Source organism: Pogona vitticeps, chromosome 6 (assembly GCF_051106095.1).
Source record: "Pogona vitticeps strain Pit_001003342236 chromosome 6, PviZW2.1, whole genome shotgun sequence".
Classification (NCBI taxonomy): Eukaryota; Metazoa; Chordata; class Lepidosauria; order Squamata; family Agamidae; genus Pogona; species Pogona vitticeps.
In genome coordinates this window covers 103822975-103838232 of record NC_135788.1, presented here as the reverse complement: position 1 = coordinate 103838232, position 15258 = coordinate 103822975, and the positions used below count along the sequence as shown (strand labels likewise).

General features: G+C 39.1%; 2 protein-coding genes across 2 annotated transcripts; one reads left to right on the top strand and one right to left on the bottom strand.

The window, feature by feature from the left end:
• Positions 1-2655: 2655 nt before the first annotated feature.
• Positions 2656-5733, bottom strand: LOC110091547 (olfactory receptor 6B1-like). The gene has a single exon (XM_078378063.1). The coding sequence runs from the start codon at positions 3706-3708 to the stop codon at positions 2737-2739; it is 972 nt and encodes a 323-aa protein (XP_078234189.1). The 5' UTR covers positions 3709-5733; the 3' UTR covers positions 2656-2736.
• A 5649-nt stretch (positions 5734-11382) lies between these two features.
• Positions 11383-15189, top strand: LOC110071209 (olfactory receptor 6F1-like). Its single transcript, XM_078378062.1, has one exon. The coding sequence runs from the start codon at positions 12740-12742 to the stop codon at positions 13670-13672; it is 933 nt and encodes a 310-aa protein (XP_078234188.1). The 5' UTR covers positions 11383-12739; the 3' UTR covers positions 13673-15189.
• The last annotated feature ends 69 nt before the right edge of the window (positions 15190-15258 follow it).

Here is a 15258-nt window from a genome sequence, read left to right as displayed (position 1 = left end):
CGGGGTGCTGGAAACCCTTGTTCATACGTTTTTGCACTGCCTGCTTCACTCGATTGGCCAATCAAGGTTAATAGCCCAAATTTTATTAAACCTGGAAGGGAGGTCAGATCTGGATAAAGTTTGCTATATGCTGATGGCTGAGATGACTGACATTGCAGAAAGAGTGGCATACTTCCCTGATACTATTGTTAGGAGACGAATCATTGTCCCTTTAAGGATGTCTAACACTTTTCTGCCCTTTTATGCGAATATATGTAGTTACCTAAGAAACCACTGTTGACTATGTCTGATTTTTACTTATGCTAATAAAGGTTTTATATATCTATAAATAAGCACACATGCATAAATGCTGTTATCATTAAATTAAATTAAATTAAAAGCTTCCTGTCTTGCCCTTAAGTAATCTGAAACAATTTGTTTTCAGGCTTGTGAAGGTTTTTTTAAAATGTATTTTATTTGCAGAGAAAAATATACATGGAAAAAAGAGGCTTGTGACTTCAGACAGGGGCTTTCAGGCAGCACCATCAGCTTTGGAAATATAGCAGAACTTTTATGTGTAGGCAAAACTCCCAGCAGCTTCCTTCTTTCCCCCTCCAAGATGTGCTCAGGGAAAAGTATATTGGAGGTGTGCAAGATGTCCCTTTAACACCCTCAACCTGACTACTCCGAAGGTGACCATTTGCAGTGTAGCCCAAATTAGAGTGCTTATCATTTTGGTCATTGGTAGCGTTCAGCAGCCATCAACTCTACAAGGTATATCAGTAACAACAGCAAGAAAAAAAGGGCTGTCTCTTGGCATCAGTAGGACAGGAGAGGCTGCCCCATACAGAAGGCAAGTACATTCTGGAAGAAGTTTCTTTTGTGGTGTTCTTGCAGGGAGTGTCTGAATCTGTACAGACAAGTAAGGAGGAAGAGAGGAAAACATATGTCTTGAGGCTACGCAGCATATCCCCTAAGTGTCTCCCCAGTCAATGGTTTGGTATGCTCAAGAGTGCTTAGCCCAAAACAAAGTGCAAATCAGGTTCCACGCAGGTTCTGCAAATAAAAGCCAAAACCAGGCATTGGGGAAGAGAGAGAGAGAGAGAGAGAGAGAGAGAGAGAGAGTTGAGGAAAATAATTCATAGTGCTACTTTGACTTATCCAATTAAAGCCCACACAAGACTGTCAGTCATCCATCCCACATTCACACGCACATTGTATTCTAATGAAGATTACCAAAGAGAAACAGGACGTAATTCCTTTTTTAGTATAGCCTGTCTAATAAGTGACGTATCACCCTTCCTTTCACTTGCCTACATGCAAAATGGCTACTCAGGTTGGTGAGGTGTGTATAGAGCAGGGGTCTCAAACATGCGGCCCGGGGGCCATTTGCGGACCGCCAGATGATAGTTTGCGGCCCCTGCCTTGCCTGCCCCCCCCGAAGCGCCCACGTGTCCTCTGCTGTCAAGAGTCAAAAAAGTCTTGCCTTGCTCAGCGGCTCTCTCCCAAGACAGTGCCTCTTGCACCCTCCATCCAGAACTGCAGCCTGCCTGAGTGTGCCTTTTTTTTGAGTGGGGCACTCAGAGGAAGGTTGCTGGACCTCTGTGTGTGTGTGCACACACACACACACACACCTGTGGGGGGCCCACCCCATTCTGTTTAATATCACAGGTACAATGAGGGCTTTCCTCCTTTGGCAAGGCGATTCTGTGAGGTTTTTTAAAAAAATTATGTCGTGCCTTCCTCCCCCCCCCCCGCTAGACGGTCGCTGGTACTCTCTCCTTTCTCCGCTTCTTCATCCTGCTGCTGCTGGTGGTGGTAGTGAAGAAGGAGCTGGAGGGGGTCGTGGCCAGTGAGGAGGGCTCGCGCACCCCTCCTCCTCCTCCTCCTTGGATCCCCAGCCGGGCTAAGGAAACTCCTGGGCAGCTTCTTCAGGCTCTTGCTCCGCTTGGCGGAAAATCTGATGCGGCCCAGCCTCACCCAGACTCTGCCTCCAGCGGCCCCCAGATAAATTGAGTTTGAGACCCCTGGTATAGAGTCTGTTGAGGCCAAACTGAGCCCTGCTTAGGGGGTCAGTGACTGGAATTTTCTGAGAAAGATTTGACTTCAGCTGTCAATCTTCTGCTTTGGTGAGTCCTTCTTTTGCTGGTACAAAATACTGATGTCAAGTTGTTTTAGTTTTTTTGTAATAGTAGTATTTCATACTACAATATGCAACAGATTTGCAACACACATTTTTGAGAACCCTTTCTCCCCCAGAATTTATTAGTAAAGCATGAATTTACCATAAACAACGTACAGAAAACCAGACAGACATCCCTATGAAACAGATAAGGCCAGCAGGACTCCCTGAAATTACTATACTAGTGCAATCAAAAAATCTTATATAGAATAGTAAACTTAAATTCTGAAATTAAAAGTTAAGAGATGAACATCTAGCAGAAAAAGATTATATAAATAAAATAAATATTAGCCAAAGCAGACCATTATAATAGCAAATATATTGGAAACCTTGTAAATCTGAACTATTGACACAGTTTCTGAGGTATTTATTTCTAAACCAGTGGTTATATAATCTAAACCAGAAACAATCTAACCACTATATAATAATATGTTGTAATAATAATTACAATAATCTAATCATTCTTCTTAAATGGAAGAAATAATAGTTGTCTTTCTTTCTTTCTTTCTTTCTTTCTTTCTTTCTTTCTTTCTTTCTTTCTTTCTTTCTTTCTTTCTTTCTTTCCTATGCACATTTCAGTGTTGCCATAGCTTTAATCTTTCTCCTTGAGAACGTGCTAAGAAAATGGTGGACCTATACAATGCCTTGCTCCAGGTCTCTCTTACCTCTCTGTTCCTAAGGCTGTAAATAATTGGGTTCAGAAACGGAGTTACCACTGTGTAGAGGATGGACACCAGTTTGTTGAACTCAAAACTTTGAATGGCTTTGGGCCGGGCATACATGAATATAGTGGAGGCATAGAACATACAGACGACTACCAGATGAGAGACACAGGTGGAGAAAGCTTTGTGTTTACCTTTTCTAGAGGGGATCCTTGCAACTGTACGAAAGATGCATACATAAGATATTACAGTCACCAGCAGGGAAGGCATGAGAACCACTAATGCTGCCACAAAATCTAGCAACTCAATGGATGAGGTATCAGTGCATGACAATGTCAGCAAGGGTGAGATGTCACAGAAGAAGTGCCTAATGGTATTTTTGCTGCAAAACTGCAAGTTGGAGATCATAATCACAGATGGAAAGGTAAATAGGAAGCCGCCTAGCCAAGAACCAATGCTTAAAACCATGCAGACTCTGTGATTCATACGTAATGTATAATGTAGAGGATGACAAATGGCTAAATACCTATCATAGGCCATTGCTGTTAAGAGGAAAAATTCAGAGGAAGCCAGGGATATGATAAAACACAGCTGAGTGACGCAACCACCCAAAGTTATTGTTCTTTTGCTGAACAACAGATTGGAGAACAACTGAGGCATTATCATGGACACATAGATAATTTCTAAAATGGAAAGATTTCCCAGGAAGAAGTACATTGGTTTGTGAAGGTGTCTGTTCAATGAAATTGTCAAAATAAGAAGGATATTTTCCAGCAGAGTTAGAAGGTAGATGGTGCAGAATAATGCAAACAATGAGAACTGATCTTGTGCAAGTTCAGGAAATCCCAAAATTATAAATTCGAACTGGAGTGTTTGATTCCACATGTTAATCTTGGCCTTCCTTGTTTCTAACAGATATTGAATGTCAATTCTATGAATAGATACATTAAAGAAATAACATAGAATATTAAGGCTGTCTTTCAGTAAGATCCTTCTGACAGTAAATTAAACTACCATATTTTCCGTGTATAAGACGTCCCCATGTATAAGACACCCCCACTTTTCTAATCCAAAATTAAAAAATCTAAGTGAGTCTTAGCAAGTGTAGGGGAGAAGGGATCAAAGCGCTGCAGGGTCACTTTGATCCCTGCTTTCCCCTCCACCTGTTTTTGTTCTCTCCTCATCTTACTTCCGTGTATAAGACGACCTTTTTAGTCTAAAGATTTTAGACAAAAGTATAGTTTTATACACAGAAAATACGGTAATTTATATATGTTTGTATCATTCAAATAAATTCACGAGAATCAGCAAATACAGTGGATTAAACTTAAATAAATGGATTACAAATTATTTTTAAAAAATGCAATACATACATTATAATGGTCAAAATCCTGTTAGTTATGCACACAAATATAACTTGAGGCATACATTTGGAGGAAAATTGATTCAAGTTAAAAGCCTAGCAGGGCTTTGGAAATGTTTGGGTGCTCCAGACAGCTATAGCACTTCCCTGTTAATGCATTCTTCACTCATATTAGTCTTTTAGTTCAATATATTCATATAGAAAGACTTGCTTGTATTTTACGGGCGATGTATTCCACAGTTCACAGTAAAGATGTGATGAAGTTGTGAAGCTCCAATTCTCACTACACTGCAAATTCTCAAGGTAAAGCTGATATTATGCTGTGGATAGAAGATAAGAGCGTTTGAGAGGGATTGTGAAGAACATGAGATTGCACCTTCCAGCCAAGTATGACTGATGGCTAACAACACTTTCAAATTTGATGAATTAGTGGCATACTGACTGTAGAGACTGAATTTCATTTCATGGAATGGATCTTTATTTTACACAAACATTCATAACAAAAAATCCATGATTATGCAGTTAATCCTGATCTACAGTAATAAGGTTCTTCTCGTGTTCTTGTGTGCTATGTCCACCAAATCAGAACCAACTTACACCAACCCTACCAGATATAATCTTTTCCCAAGGTAAATTTGATAATTAAAGAGTGGTTTCATCCATTGATTCCACACCCAGTGTGTTTCCATTGCAGACTGGGGTCTCCTTAGTCAATCATTTTATCTATAGCACTACACTAGGTATCCTCATATTCTTAAGTATCACATATCCTTGTCTTGTAACACATATTCTTTTTACTTCCCCTTAGAAAAAACACTTATGAAAAAGAAGGCAGAAAAAGACAGACAGCATTGCTATAACAAACTAACTCATTAAATTAAGATGTTTGAATCGGACGCAATACATTAGATATAAGTTCAATTTTGCAATAAGGATATGCCAGATGTATTGCATCTACATTCAGCATTTTGAACGTTGAGCTCCTCTTTTCAGTAACAATGACCAAGTGTTTATTTAACCAGCTATGTCCAACCAATTTCAGCAGAAATAAAGAGCATTCTTAACATTAGCTGGAACATGCATTTCATAGTGCATTTTATATTATAGTCACTTACCTGAGAATAAGGCATTTTGAAATTAGTGGATTTCTGCATATAGATAGATATACATTTTATTGCATGGTTAGTCCCTCTTTTTAATATAAGATGTTGAAGTTTGGTGGATATTTTCTGGAAGAAAGTTGCTGGATAGCTCAGTGATTTAGGTCTCTGACTGCAGGTCCAGAGGTTAGGAGTTTGATTCCCCACTGTGTCTCCCTGACAGTGGCTGGACTTGATGATCCATAGAGTCCTTTCCAGCTCTGCCGTTCTCAGATTATTATAACACAAGGAATCCTGCAGTATCTTAAAGACTATCCAATTTTATTTGGCATAAACATCCATGGTTTTTAGCCCACTTTTTATGCAACAAATTAATGCAGCTGCTACTCTGGAAATTTCTCAAACTGGTGGGTTTCTATATTCTTGAAGGCAATTTTGAAACAAGCCCCACATTCTCTCTTTGTGAAGATTTTATGGTCAAATGGTCGTGTATATTCTCTTTTAAAAATGCACACACACATTTGGATGGCAATTGTTCTTTTCAAACGACTTAGTCCTAAAGTCCCAATTGTAGTTAACGCCTGGGAAAACCATTAGAGATCTAAGTAACAAGAGATTTAGGAATTTCTTTTTATTATAAAGTTTTTAATTAATGACAAATCACTCTTCTACTGTTTTCCTATGACACCAATAAGTTTATCAGTTGATCAGGTAGAATTAAAGCTAGATTGATAGATTTATTTATTTATTTATTTTGGTCGTTGGGCAGATTTTCTGCGTAGTGGTCCCTTGTGGGTTATGAGCTGCTGGTACCAATTTTGGGGAGGGTCACAGCCAAATGTGAATGTGAATGCCCCTTTTATCTCTATACTATCTTGTTTTCTCATTCTTTCTCTCTTCTCCACTCATATAGAAAGGGAAGAATACTGCACAAATACAGTGTGATATTAAATAAATAAATAAATAAATAAATAAATAAATAGATAGATAGATAGATAGATAGATAGATAGATAGATAGATAGATAGATAGATAGATAGATAGATAGATAGATAGATAGATAGATAGATAGATAGATAGATACAGTCAACCCTCGACTTACAAACGGCTCGAGTTGCAAACATTTCGACTTACAAACCACTCTGATAGAAAAATATTGACTCGACTTGCACACTTAGATTCGAGTTACAAACCAAAAAAAACGTGTTTGAGGTGGGGAAAGCATGAAGTTAGAACTTTCAGTTGACCGTTGGCCAGTGAAGAGGGTGCTTATCTACTTCCTCGATCTTCCCAGCGTTTTGAGAGTGGATTTGGAGACAGTCTTCAGACTGCCTGGTACTGCCTGGTACTGCTGGTATTGCCTGGTACAGTGCGGTACGGACTGTATTTTTATTTTTTGGCGCTTTTTTAATTTTTGATTTTTGGATTTTTAAAAGGTGTTCCCTCCCTCCTTTGCTGCCCCCCCTTCCCCAAAAGGTGCTTGTATTGGCTTGTCTTGATTTAAAAGGTGCTTTTCAAGGTGATCTGTTGTCTGAAAGGTGCTTGGTTTTTTCCAGAAGGTACTTGTCTTGGCTGAAAATGTGCTTTTCAGGGTGTTCTGTTGAAAAGGTGTATGTTCCCTCCTTCTCTCCCTCATTTCTTTCCTTTTTTAAAAACCTAAGTCATCTTAGATTAAAAGGAAAAAAAGAAAGAAATTCTGCCCCTAGTGGTAGGAACGGATTAACCGGCTTTGCCTTAGTTCCTATGGGAAATGCCCCTCAACCTAAGAACCAAAAACAGCCGGAACAGATTAATTGGTTTTCAGTGCATTCCTATGGGAAATGCTGATTCGACTTACAAACTTTTTGACTTACAAACTGCCTTCCAATACGGATTAAGTTTGTAAGTCGAGACCCCACTGTAGATAGATAGATAGATAGATAGATAGATAGATAGATAGATAGATAGATAGATAGATAGATAGATAGATAGATAGATAGATAGATAGATAGATAGATAGATAGATAGATAGATAGATAGATAGATAGATAGATAGATAAATAAATAAATAAATAAATAAATAAATAGTTGAAGGTCACATCTAGTTCTAACATTGAAGGTTGGCTATTTCTGGTTTAAAATAGAATTAGTGGAAGTATCGTAAGCAGAATTCATTCGTTATACCCAAGCATTATACTGACAACTAAGAAGTGTTTAACCTTTTATTACTTTTGTCACTGTTCTTGATACAAAGAGTAATGATTCTGAGCCTTTGCTATCTGTGTGGGCTACCCATGAGGGTTAGAATCCAGGAAAATCAGTGTTTCAACTCATATCAATAGTGTGCATGGATAGCAGAGGATTTCTGCTTCAGACTATTCATGCCCACGAATATGATAGTGACAAAATGACAGAGTTAGGGCAGAGTTAGAGCAGTCTCCTCATATGTTAATATAATGCAGAGAAGTAGTAAGAAATCAGAACTATGATACTTCTGGTTCTTTTTACTCCTTGCTCTTTCCCCCTTCCTTCCTTCCTTCCTTCCTTCCTTCCTTCCTTCCTTCCTTCCTTCCTTCCTTCCTTCCTTCCTTCCTTCCTTCCTTCCTTCCTTCCTTCCTTCCTTCCTTCCTTCCTTCCTTCCTTCCTTCCTTCCTTCCTTCTATTGATGTCCTCTGAGGAACAAACAGAAATGGGTCAAGTTGAAGCATTCCTTTAGCAATACTGTAAGACTTAGGTACTTTTCATTGTATGCTGTCAAGCTAATTCTGACTTAGATTACCCTTTTCAGGTTTTCTAGGTAAAGACTACTCATACGTGGTTTGCCATTCCCTTCTTCTAGAGATGCCGTAGGACTGTACAGGTTGCCCATGATTGCACAAGCTGACTCTTATGGGATACACAGTAAATAATTGAACTCTCAACCTCTGATTCCACAGTGAGATACCTAACTCACTGAGCTAGACAATTATCAGTAGTTAGGACTGCTAATATTGAGCCTTGTGATATATAAAACATTCTAGATTTGTTGTATTCTTTATAATTCTGTGTTTTAAATATTAACTTCAGATGTCACAGAATCATTGAATTGTAAGAGATGGAAGGTACACCAAAGTAAACTAATCTAATTCCCTGCTGATGGAGGAAAACCACATACTGTATTTGCTGGCATATAAGACTACTTTTTTGCCCTGAAAAATATGCCTCCGGGGGGGGTCATTTTATATGCCGGGTGCACTTCAGTTGGGATAGACATAGCTGCCCATAGTGGCCTTCCGATGCTCGCCCAGTGCTCATAGTAGCCTCCCGATGCCTGCCCACCTCATTCTACATACCGTCCAGTATTGCGCGGTATCCAGCACGGCCACGGCGAGCATCAGCAGCAAGACAGGGGTGCCAGCCTTTTCGATGTGACTGGCCCATTCTGCTTGGCGGGAAGCAGTGGCACTCCGGCCCACCCCTTGTCTACGCAGAGCTCACACATGCACACTTGTGCACTAGTGCCGGTCACAGGGAGATGCAGGGGCAGGCCGGAGGCGCTGCAGTCACACTGCAGCCGTACAATGGTAACAATGAATAGCACCTTTTATTTGGTGTGTGGAAGGTGTGCGGAAGAGGGGGTAGTTTTATACGGCGAGTATATAACAAACTCTATATTTTGAGTAGAAATGTTTGGGGGGGGGTCATCTTATACGCCCAGTCGTCTTATACTACATACATCCTTTTGAGTGATACACAGATTTCTACATGTAGGCCTGGGGAACAGAGAGTAAATACATCAAAAGACAGGACTAATTTGTTTTATGTTTTGTACATATCTTTGTTCACTTCCACACCAATATAAAGCCTATAGAATCATAGACAGGTACAGCCATAATACAGTGGTGTCCCGCATAGCGACGTTAATCCATTCCAGGATTAACTTCGCTATCCGGAAACATTGCTAAACTGAACATAAAACCCCATAGGAAGGGATTAAACTCCGTTTTATGCGTTCCTATGGGGGGAAAACTCACCGGTAAGCGAAGATTCCTCATCCGGCTGCCATTTTCGCCGCCTCGGTCAGTGAGGGCAGGACGCGAAAATGCTGCGGGCGGCCATTTTCTTGATCTGGCAGCCATTTTGGAACCGCCGGTCGGCTGTTTCCCTAATGCTTACCGATCATCGTAATGCGATGTTTAGCCTATTAAAACATTGCAATGCAATCGTAAAAACAATTGCAAAATCCGCATCGCTATGCGGATTCGTCGTTGAACAGTGTGCTCGTTAAGCGAGGCACCACTGTACTATTATTATGTATTACTATTATTATGTCTTACTATGTATACTATTATAATACAAGCTGTGATGGAGTTCTCTTGTATTTGCTCATCCAGAAAGATGTGGATGAACTGTGTGGAGGGCTGCAACCCACTAGAGATACCTTATCAGTGTTCTCTTTAGCTACTGAAAGTAGCCAAGGCTGGACTCTTATCATGAACCTTAGAGGCACTGAAAGCTTCTCTGAGGTGAGGTGCAGTTCTCATTGCCCTTAAGGTGGCAGTAGTAAGACCATTCCTAATACTGCTCACTTGCGCAGACTTTCTCCTGAATAATAGAAATGAATCAGACTAGTACGTCATATATTGTGGGACACTTCCAAGGTCATAGCAGACAAAGCTGTTTTCATTTCAACAAACCTTTAGTCAATGATAGACTGATGGGGAAACCACTTCATTTTGCTATTTGTTCAAACAGATAAATTAGAGTATTTAGTGCTGGTTTTAATATGATAGTTCATTGCTAGCATTTGAATACTGAAATTTGAATACTGCAACTAGTATTTGAACACTGCAATGTCTGTCCATTAATTTCTCTTGTAAGCTGTCTTGAATCCTATAAATGAGGAAAGTTTAAATGTAGTTTAAATAAAGGAAGAATATTTAATCTCCTGACTCAAGTCATGGGCTAAAATAGCAACACTGCTATACCTCAGCCATGTGGCCTTTTTCTACAGAGGGCAGGCCTTTATTTGGAGCAGAGAAATCAAGAATATCCTCAGTATTCCTTTCTGTCCTCAGTACTGTGTTAAGAAGAATACAATTATTAGAATCATTTATTTCTATTCAGACCATGAGGAATTCCTAAGAGGAGAAAACATAAGGGAATTCTCTGTTATGATAATGTAAGTATTCTACCAGCATCTCAGTCAGAAGTCTTTGTTGTGGAAGGAATTTTCAAACTAGTTTTTAAGACCGAGTATGTAAAATTAATATAAAAAGTTTGAAAATGTGGGGAATAGAAGAATCTTTCAGAACATAGAAAAGACAGCTGGATATCTACACAAAGTCATTAAAAGTATAGTATTATTGGCAGATTGATCCAAAAGTCTGAAGGAGAAACTAGTTAGTAGCTTAATTTTATGATTACTCTTCGACTAAAGTCTACAACATGATTGATTCAATCTTAAAGGCTTTTGGCTGGATCAGTTCATCCAACAGAAGATCAGGACGGATCACAAATTCTGTGGACAAGTATCACACACCTCAAGCATGCATAGAATATGCTCCTCAGGAAAAAATAATGCTGTGAAATTTAATATGAGCCTTACATCCAGGTAATTATAAAATATGTACCATACAATTGTACAGTAAAACTTGATACAATATACTTTGAGAAATTTTATTACTTGGTGTTTTTTTTTTTTAATCTTAACCTGAGCTCTTAACCTGGATCATTTTCCAAATCTTCTTTTCTTTGCTTAGCATATGAAAATTAAATTGTACTTATGAGCTACTTACAGTATAAATATTAAATTATTCTAGGTCCCAATGTTACTGAATTCAGTAAAACAAGAAACATCATCTAGGCGTAAATGCTTTTAAATTCAGAGTGGAACCTGTCCCATTAATGGTAGAAGAGGCAGGTAGGCAATAAACCTCGTTAAGGCTTATTTCTGCTGGAACATTTACTGACATGAATTTCTCTCTTGAATGTCTTGAACCTTAAGTAAGCCTGAAAGTCTTTCATGAAACTAGAAAAGAATATAATCAAACAATTATATATTTAATGGGAACATTTGCTGGCTGCATCAGACTGACAGTGAAAATGCCAACATGTATCTAGGAGGAATCAGTTTTTTTTGGTTTGTACAGTCTTCTTTATTCTTCTGCCCTCAAGGACTGGTTCAGGAAGCATTAGTCAAGCATTGTATGTAGGGCTGGAAAATTTAAGGGTCCATGATTTTTAATGGTGTGACACTCTGAAGAGGAAGGAAGGGTTTTAGGTCAAGTTGCAGCGAATTACTATTTCTCCAGAAGGGGACCTTTGGAGAATAGGCTTGTTGGATGGTCTTTCTAGTGGGTGTGGTCCTGATCTTTCTGGAGTTGGATGAAAGGGCAGCATGATAAATAGGAAACAGATTGTATCTAAGGTCTCCACTCCTGTTGAGTGAGGGATTTTCTATATGAACACGTATGGCCTCCACCCACCAGAAAGTCCACTGTTAATGATAGTTAATGACCCATGACAATGGGTGGAGAAAGACTTCACAAGTAAGATGATTCCCTCACCCCCAGTCCTTTGTTCTTCTTATGAATCTATTCAGACCAGGGAGAAGTGAAAGCAACATGGAGAATATATCAGGGGTCTCCCACCAACTCTCCTTGGACTGAAGAAGGTACTTGAAGTAGCAAAACATTTCAACCTAATAAGAAAGAAGTCCAGTTGCCATGACTCAACTTCCAGATAACATCTCAGAGCTTTAAAAAACAGCGGTATTAAGAACAGCATATATACTATGTTAATATTTAACAGATACTTAGGTTTTTGGTTAAAACTTGTACCTATTATATAATACCAGTTAATGTTTTTATAATTTTGATTGACTGTGCCTGGCATTTTTTAACAACAAAATGGTATGTCAGAACTGCAGCCTAGAAAAAAGGCTTAATGGGCTGATGAAAAACCTTCCATCTGTCCCTGTTGTTATACAGATGATATTGTAGGAGGAGAACCCTTGAGGAATGTCAGCCATAGTTGCAGTTGCTGGAGACATTGTGATGTCCATCTGTCTGGGCTAAGAAATGCTTTTGTCCCATCTCAATGCTTTTGAGTTGCAATTTACCCAGATTATGTCCAATTTATCAATATTCCCCTGGTCCAGAAAAGTTCTCTCCATTTCTCAACTTTGCATGCCCTGCCTTTGTAACATCATAATTATATTCTGTGACATCACAAAGACCTGCCATGTACTGTCATGTTTTCCTCCTGAAAAGGATGCTGCCAAGAGGGCAACAAAAACTAAACTGTAGTCATACTTTTTTTTCTGCTGGTCTTTAACTGTAATATATATTTTACTTACTTCCAGGTGGAAATTTAGCAACACTGGTAAGTCACAGAATGGTGTGGCATGCAACATGAGTTTAACCGAAGACAATAAAAGGGGGGAACTGACCAACTATTAAGGAAATTCAGCCATTTAGTTCAGCAGAGAAGAGATGGCAGAGCACAAAGAAGAACAAAATAAAACTGAAGTGATGGAATTTATCCTTCTTGGTTTCCCTGGCTCTCAGACTTTACAAATGTCCATCTTCATGTCATTTCTTATGATGTACATCCTGACAGTTTGGGGAAATGTGGCCATTATAATTCTAGTAACAACAAACACTAAATTCCATACTCCCATGTATTTCTTTCTTGGCAATCTTTCTTTCCTGGAGATTTGGTATACAACAACCTCAATCCCTAAAATTCTTGCTATTTTTCTTGGGAGCAGCAGAAGTATTTCCTTTGCTGGCTGTATTGTGCAGTTCTACTTTATTTTTTCCTTTGGGTGCACAGAACAATTATTACTGTCTGTCATGGCTTATGATCGCTATTTAGCCATATGTTGCCCTCTGCACTATAGAACCATTATGAACTTCAGTCTTTCTAGCAAATTAGCCTTGAGTTGTTGGCTGGTTGGGTTCCTTGTTATTTCTGTTCCTACTTATTTCATCACAACATTGTCCTTTTGTGGGTCCAATGTAATTAATAACTTTTACTGCAACATTGATTCCTGGATAGTTCTCTCCTGCAGTGATACCCATATTATTGAGATGGCTGCTTTTGTTATAGCCCTCATTGTTGTTGTGAGTTCATGCACAGTAACTCTTTGTTCCTACATCTGTATTATCTCCACCATCCTGCACATCCCCTCCACCAAAGGCCAACAAAAAGCCTTCTCCACATGTTCTTCTCATCTTGCCCTTTTGATTATGTGGTATGGCTCCTCCATTTTCCTGTTTGTCAAGCCTTCTAAACATGTAGCCCTAGAAGTTAACAAAATGGTGAGCATTCTCTGTCTCATTGTGGTCCCATTACTGAATCCTTTTGTCTACACACTAAGAAATAAAGAAGTAAAGGGGGCCTTGAGACAGTTTTTGCAGTAATTTGGTAGAAAAATATATGTTAAATGATTTCAATGGTGGTGGTAGGGAATGGCATGAAAATCTCTACTAACTATGTAGACCTGCTGTTTGTGGTCATGTTCTAGTTAAAACAATTTTAAAAAAGAGTGCCATCAACCATTGTGGGATGGCCAGTATGTATGTGTCCACATGTGAAGTCATGTAGAAATCAAAGGTAGAACAGCCCCCTCTTTTCATGCCGAAGTGCTGATCAGCTTCCTCAAGCACTACCAGCGCTGTTAAAGATTGTTCAGCATTAACAAAGAATCACTGTTTTTGGCACTGCCAAAAAAATACAAATACAACTACATTGAATCATCATATCCAGCTTTATAATGAACATTGAGAAACATTAGATTCTTGAGAATGCTCGCAGTTCATTGCGATGGAAAGAAATGGCTGTCCTGCTAGAGGATGTAATCTTTGTCTTTTAAATAAACTTGCACATGTGTGCATACATGTGTGTGTATTTTACAAAGTCCATGTTTGTGTGTGTTCATGATGTGGGCGCTACAAATAGTCATTTTAATTCTCAAACCAATACCAAACAATTAGCCATTTTCTTGCCTCTTAACCTAACTGGAGTCACTTTTGTGAAATGGTTTGCAGCTTTTTCTCTATTTTGTGTGTTTTATAGCAATTATTGTCATTGTGGGATTATGTGTAATCACTCTCCTTTCCTACCTATACATCATTTCCACCATCCTATGGACCCCCTCTGCCAAAGGCAGACAAAAGGCTTTTTCTACTTGCTCCTCCCACCTGGCTGCGGTGGTTATTCGGTATGGCTCCACCATCTTCCTGCTTGTCAAGCCTTCAAAACAGACATTGTTAGAAAGAACCAAAGTAGTTAGCATTTTCAACTTAATTGTGGTGCCCTTGCGGAATCCTTTCATCTACACACTAAGAAACAAAGAAGTGAAAGAGGTATTGAGAAATTTGGTGAACCGAACTCTGAGATTGTACCTTTTTGGAGTCAATTCCCAGAATCCCCAGCCAGGCATTCTCTACCAGTGACAGTAAAATCAAAGATTATGTAGTCTCAAGTGTCAATTAATTCTGTTTTGATAGATTGTGATTGTTGGCATACTGATAGTTTATAAAGGTGCAAGGAAGTGGAAAGAAACTGTTATCATATTGAATGCAGGCATTTAAAAATAGCATAACCTGTACAACTCCTGCTAGTCCCATTTGCTAGAGATAAAGTGGGATGAGTGTACAAACAATCTTGTTTTGGAACTCACTTGTACACTTAGAGGAAAATAAAGATGTAACAAGAACTGTTAGATAGCTCGGTGGTTTAAGCCTCTGGCTGAGAGTTTGATTCCCTACAGTGCCTCCTTGACAGGAGCTGGACTTGATGATACATAGGGGCCCTTCCAGCTCTACAGCTCTAAGAAGATGGTGGTAGTGATGATGATGATGATGATGATGATGATGATGATTTCCTTCAAGTCCTGAACTGGAAGAGTGGTCTAATTTGTAATTTCCATTGTTTCCTAATAAAATGAAATGTTGTGATATCATTGGTTGTTGTGGGTTTTTCGGGCTCTTTGGCCGTGTTCTGA

Bases quoted from the DNA above. Each gene is read 5' to 3' on its own strand.
- LOC110091547 (XM_078378063.1), bottom strand. From the start codon at position 3,708: ATGTGGAATCAAACACTCCAGTTCGAATTTATAATTTTGGGATTTCCT.
- LOC110071209 (XM_078378062.1), top strand. From the start codon at position 12,740: ATGGCAGAGCACAAAGAAGAACAAAATAAAACTGAAGTGATGGAATTT.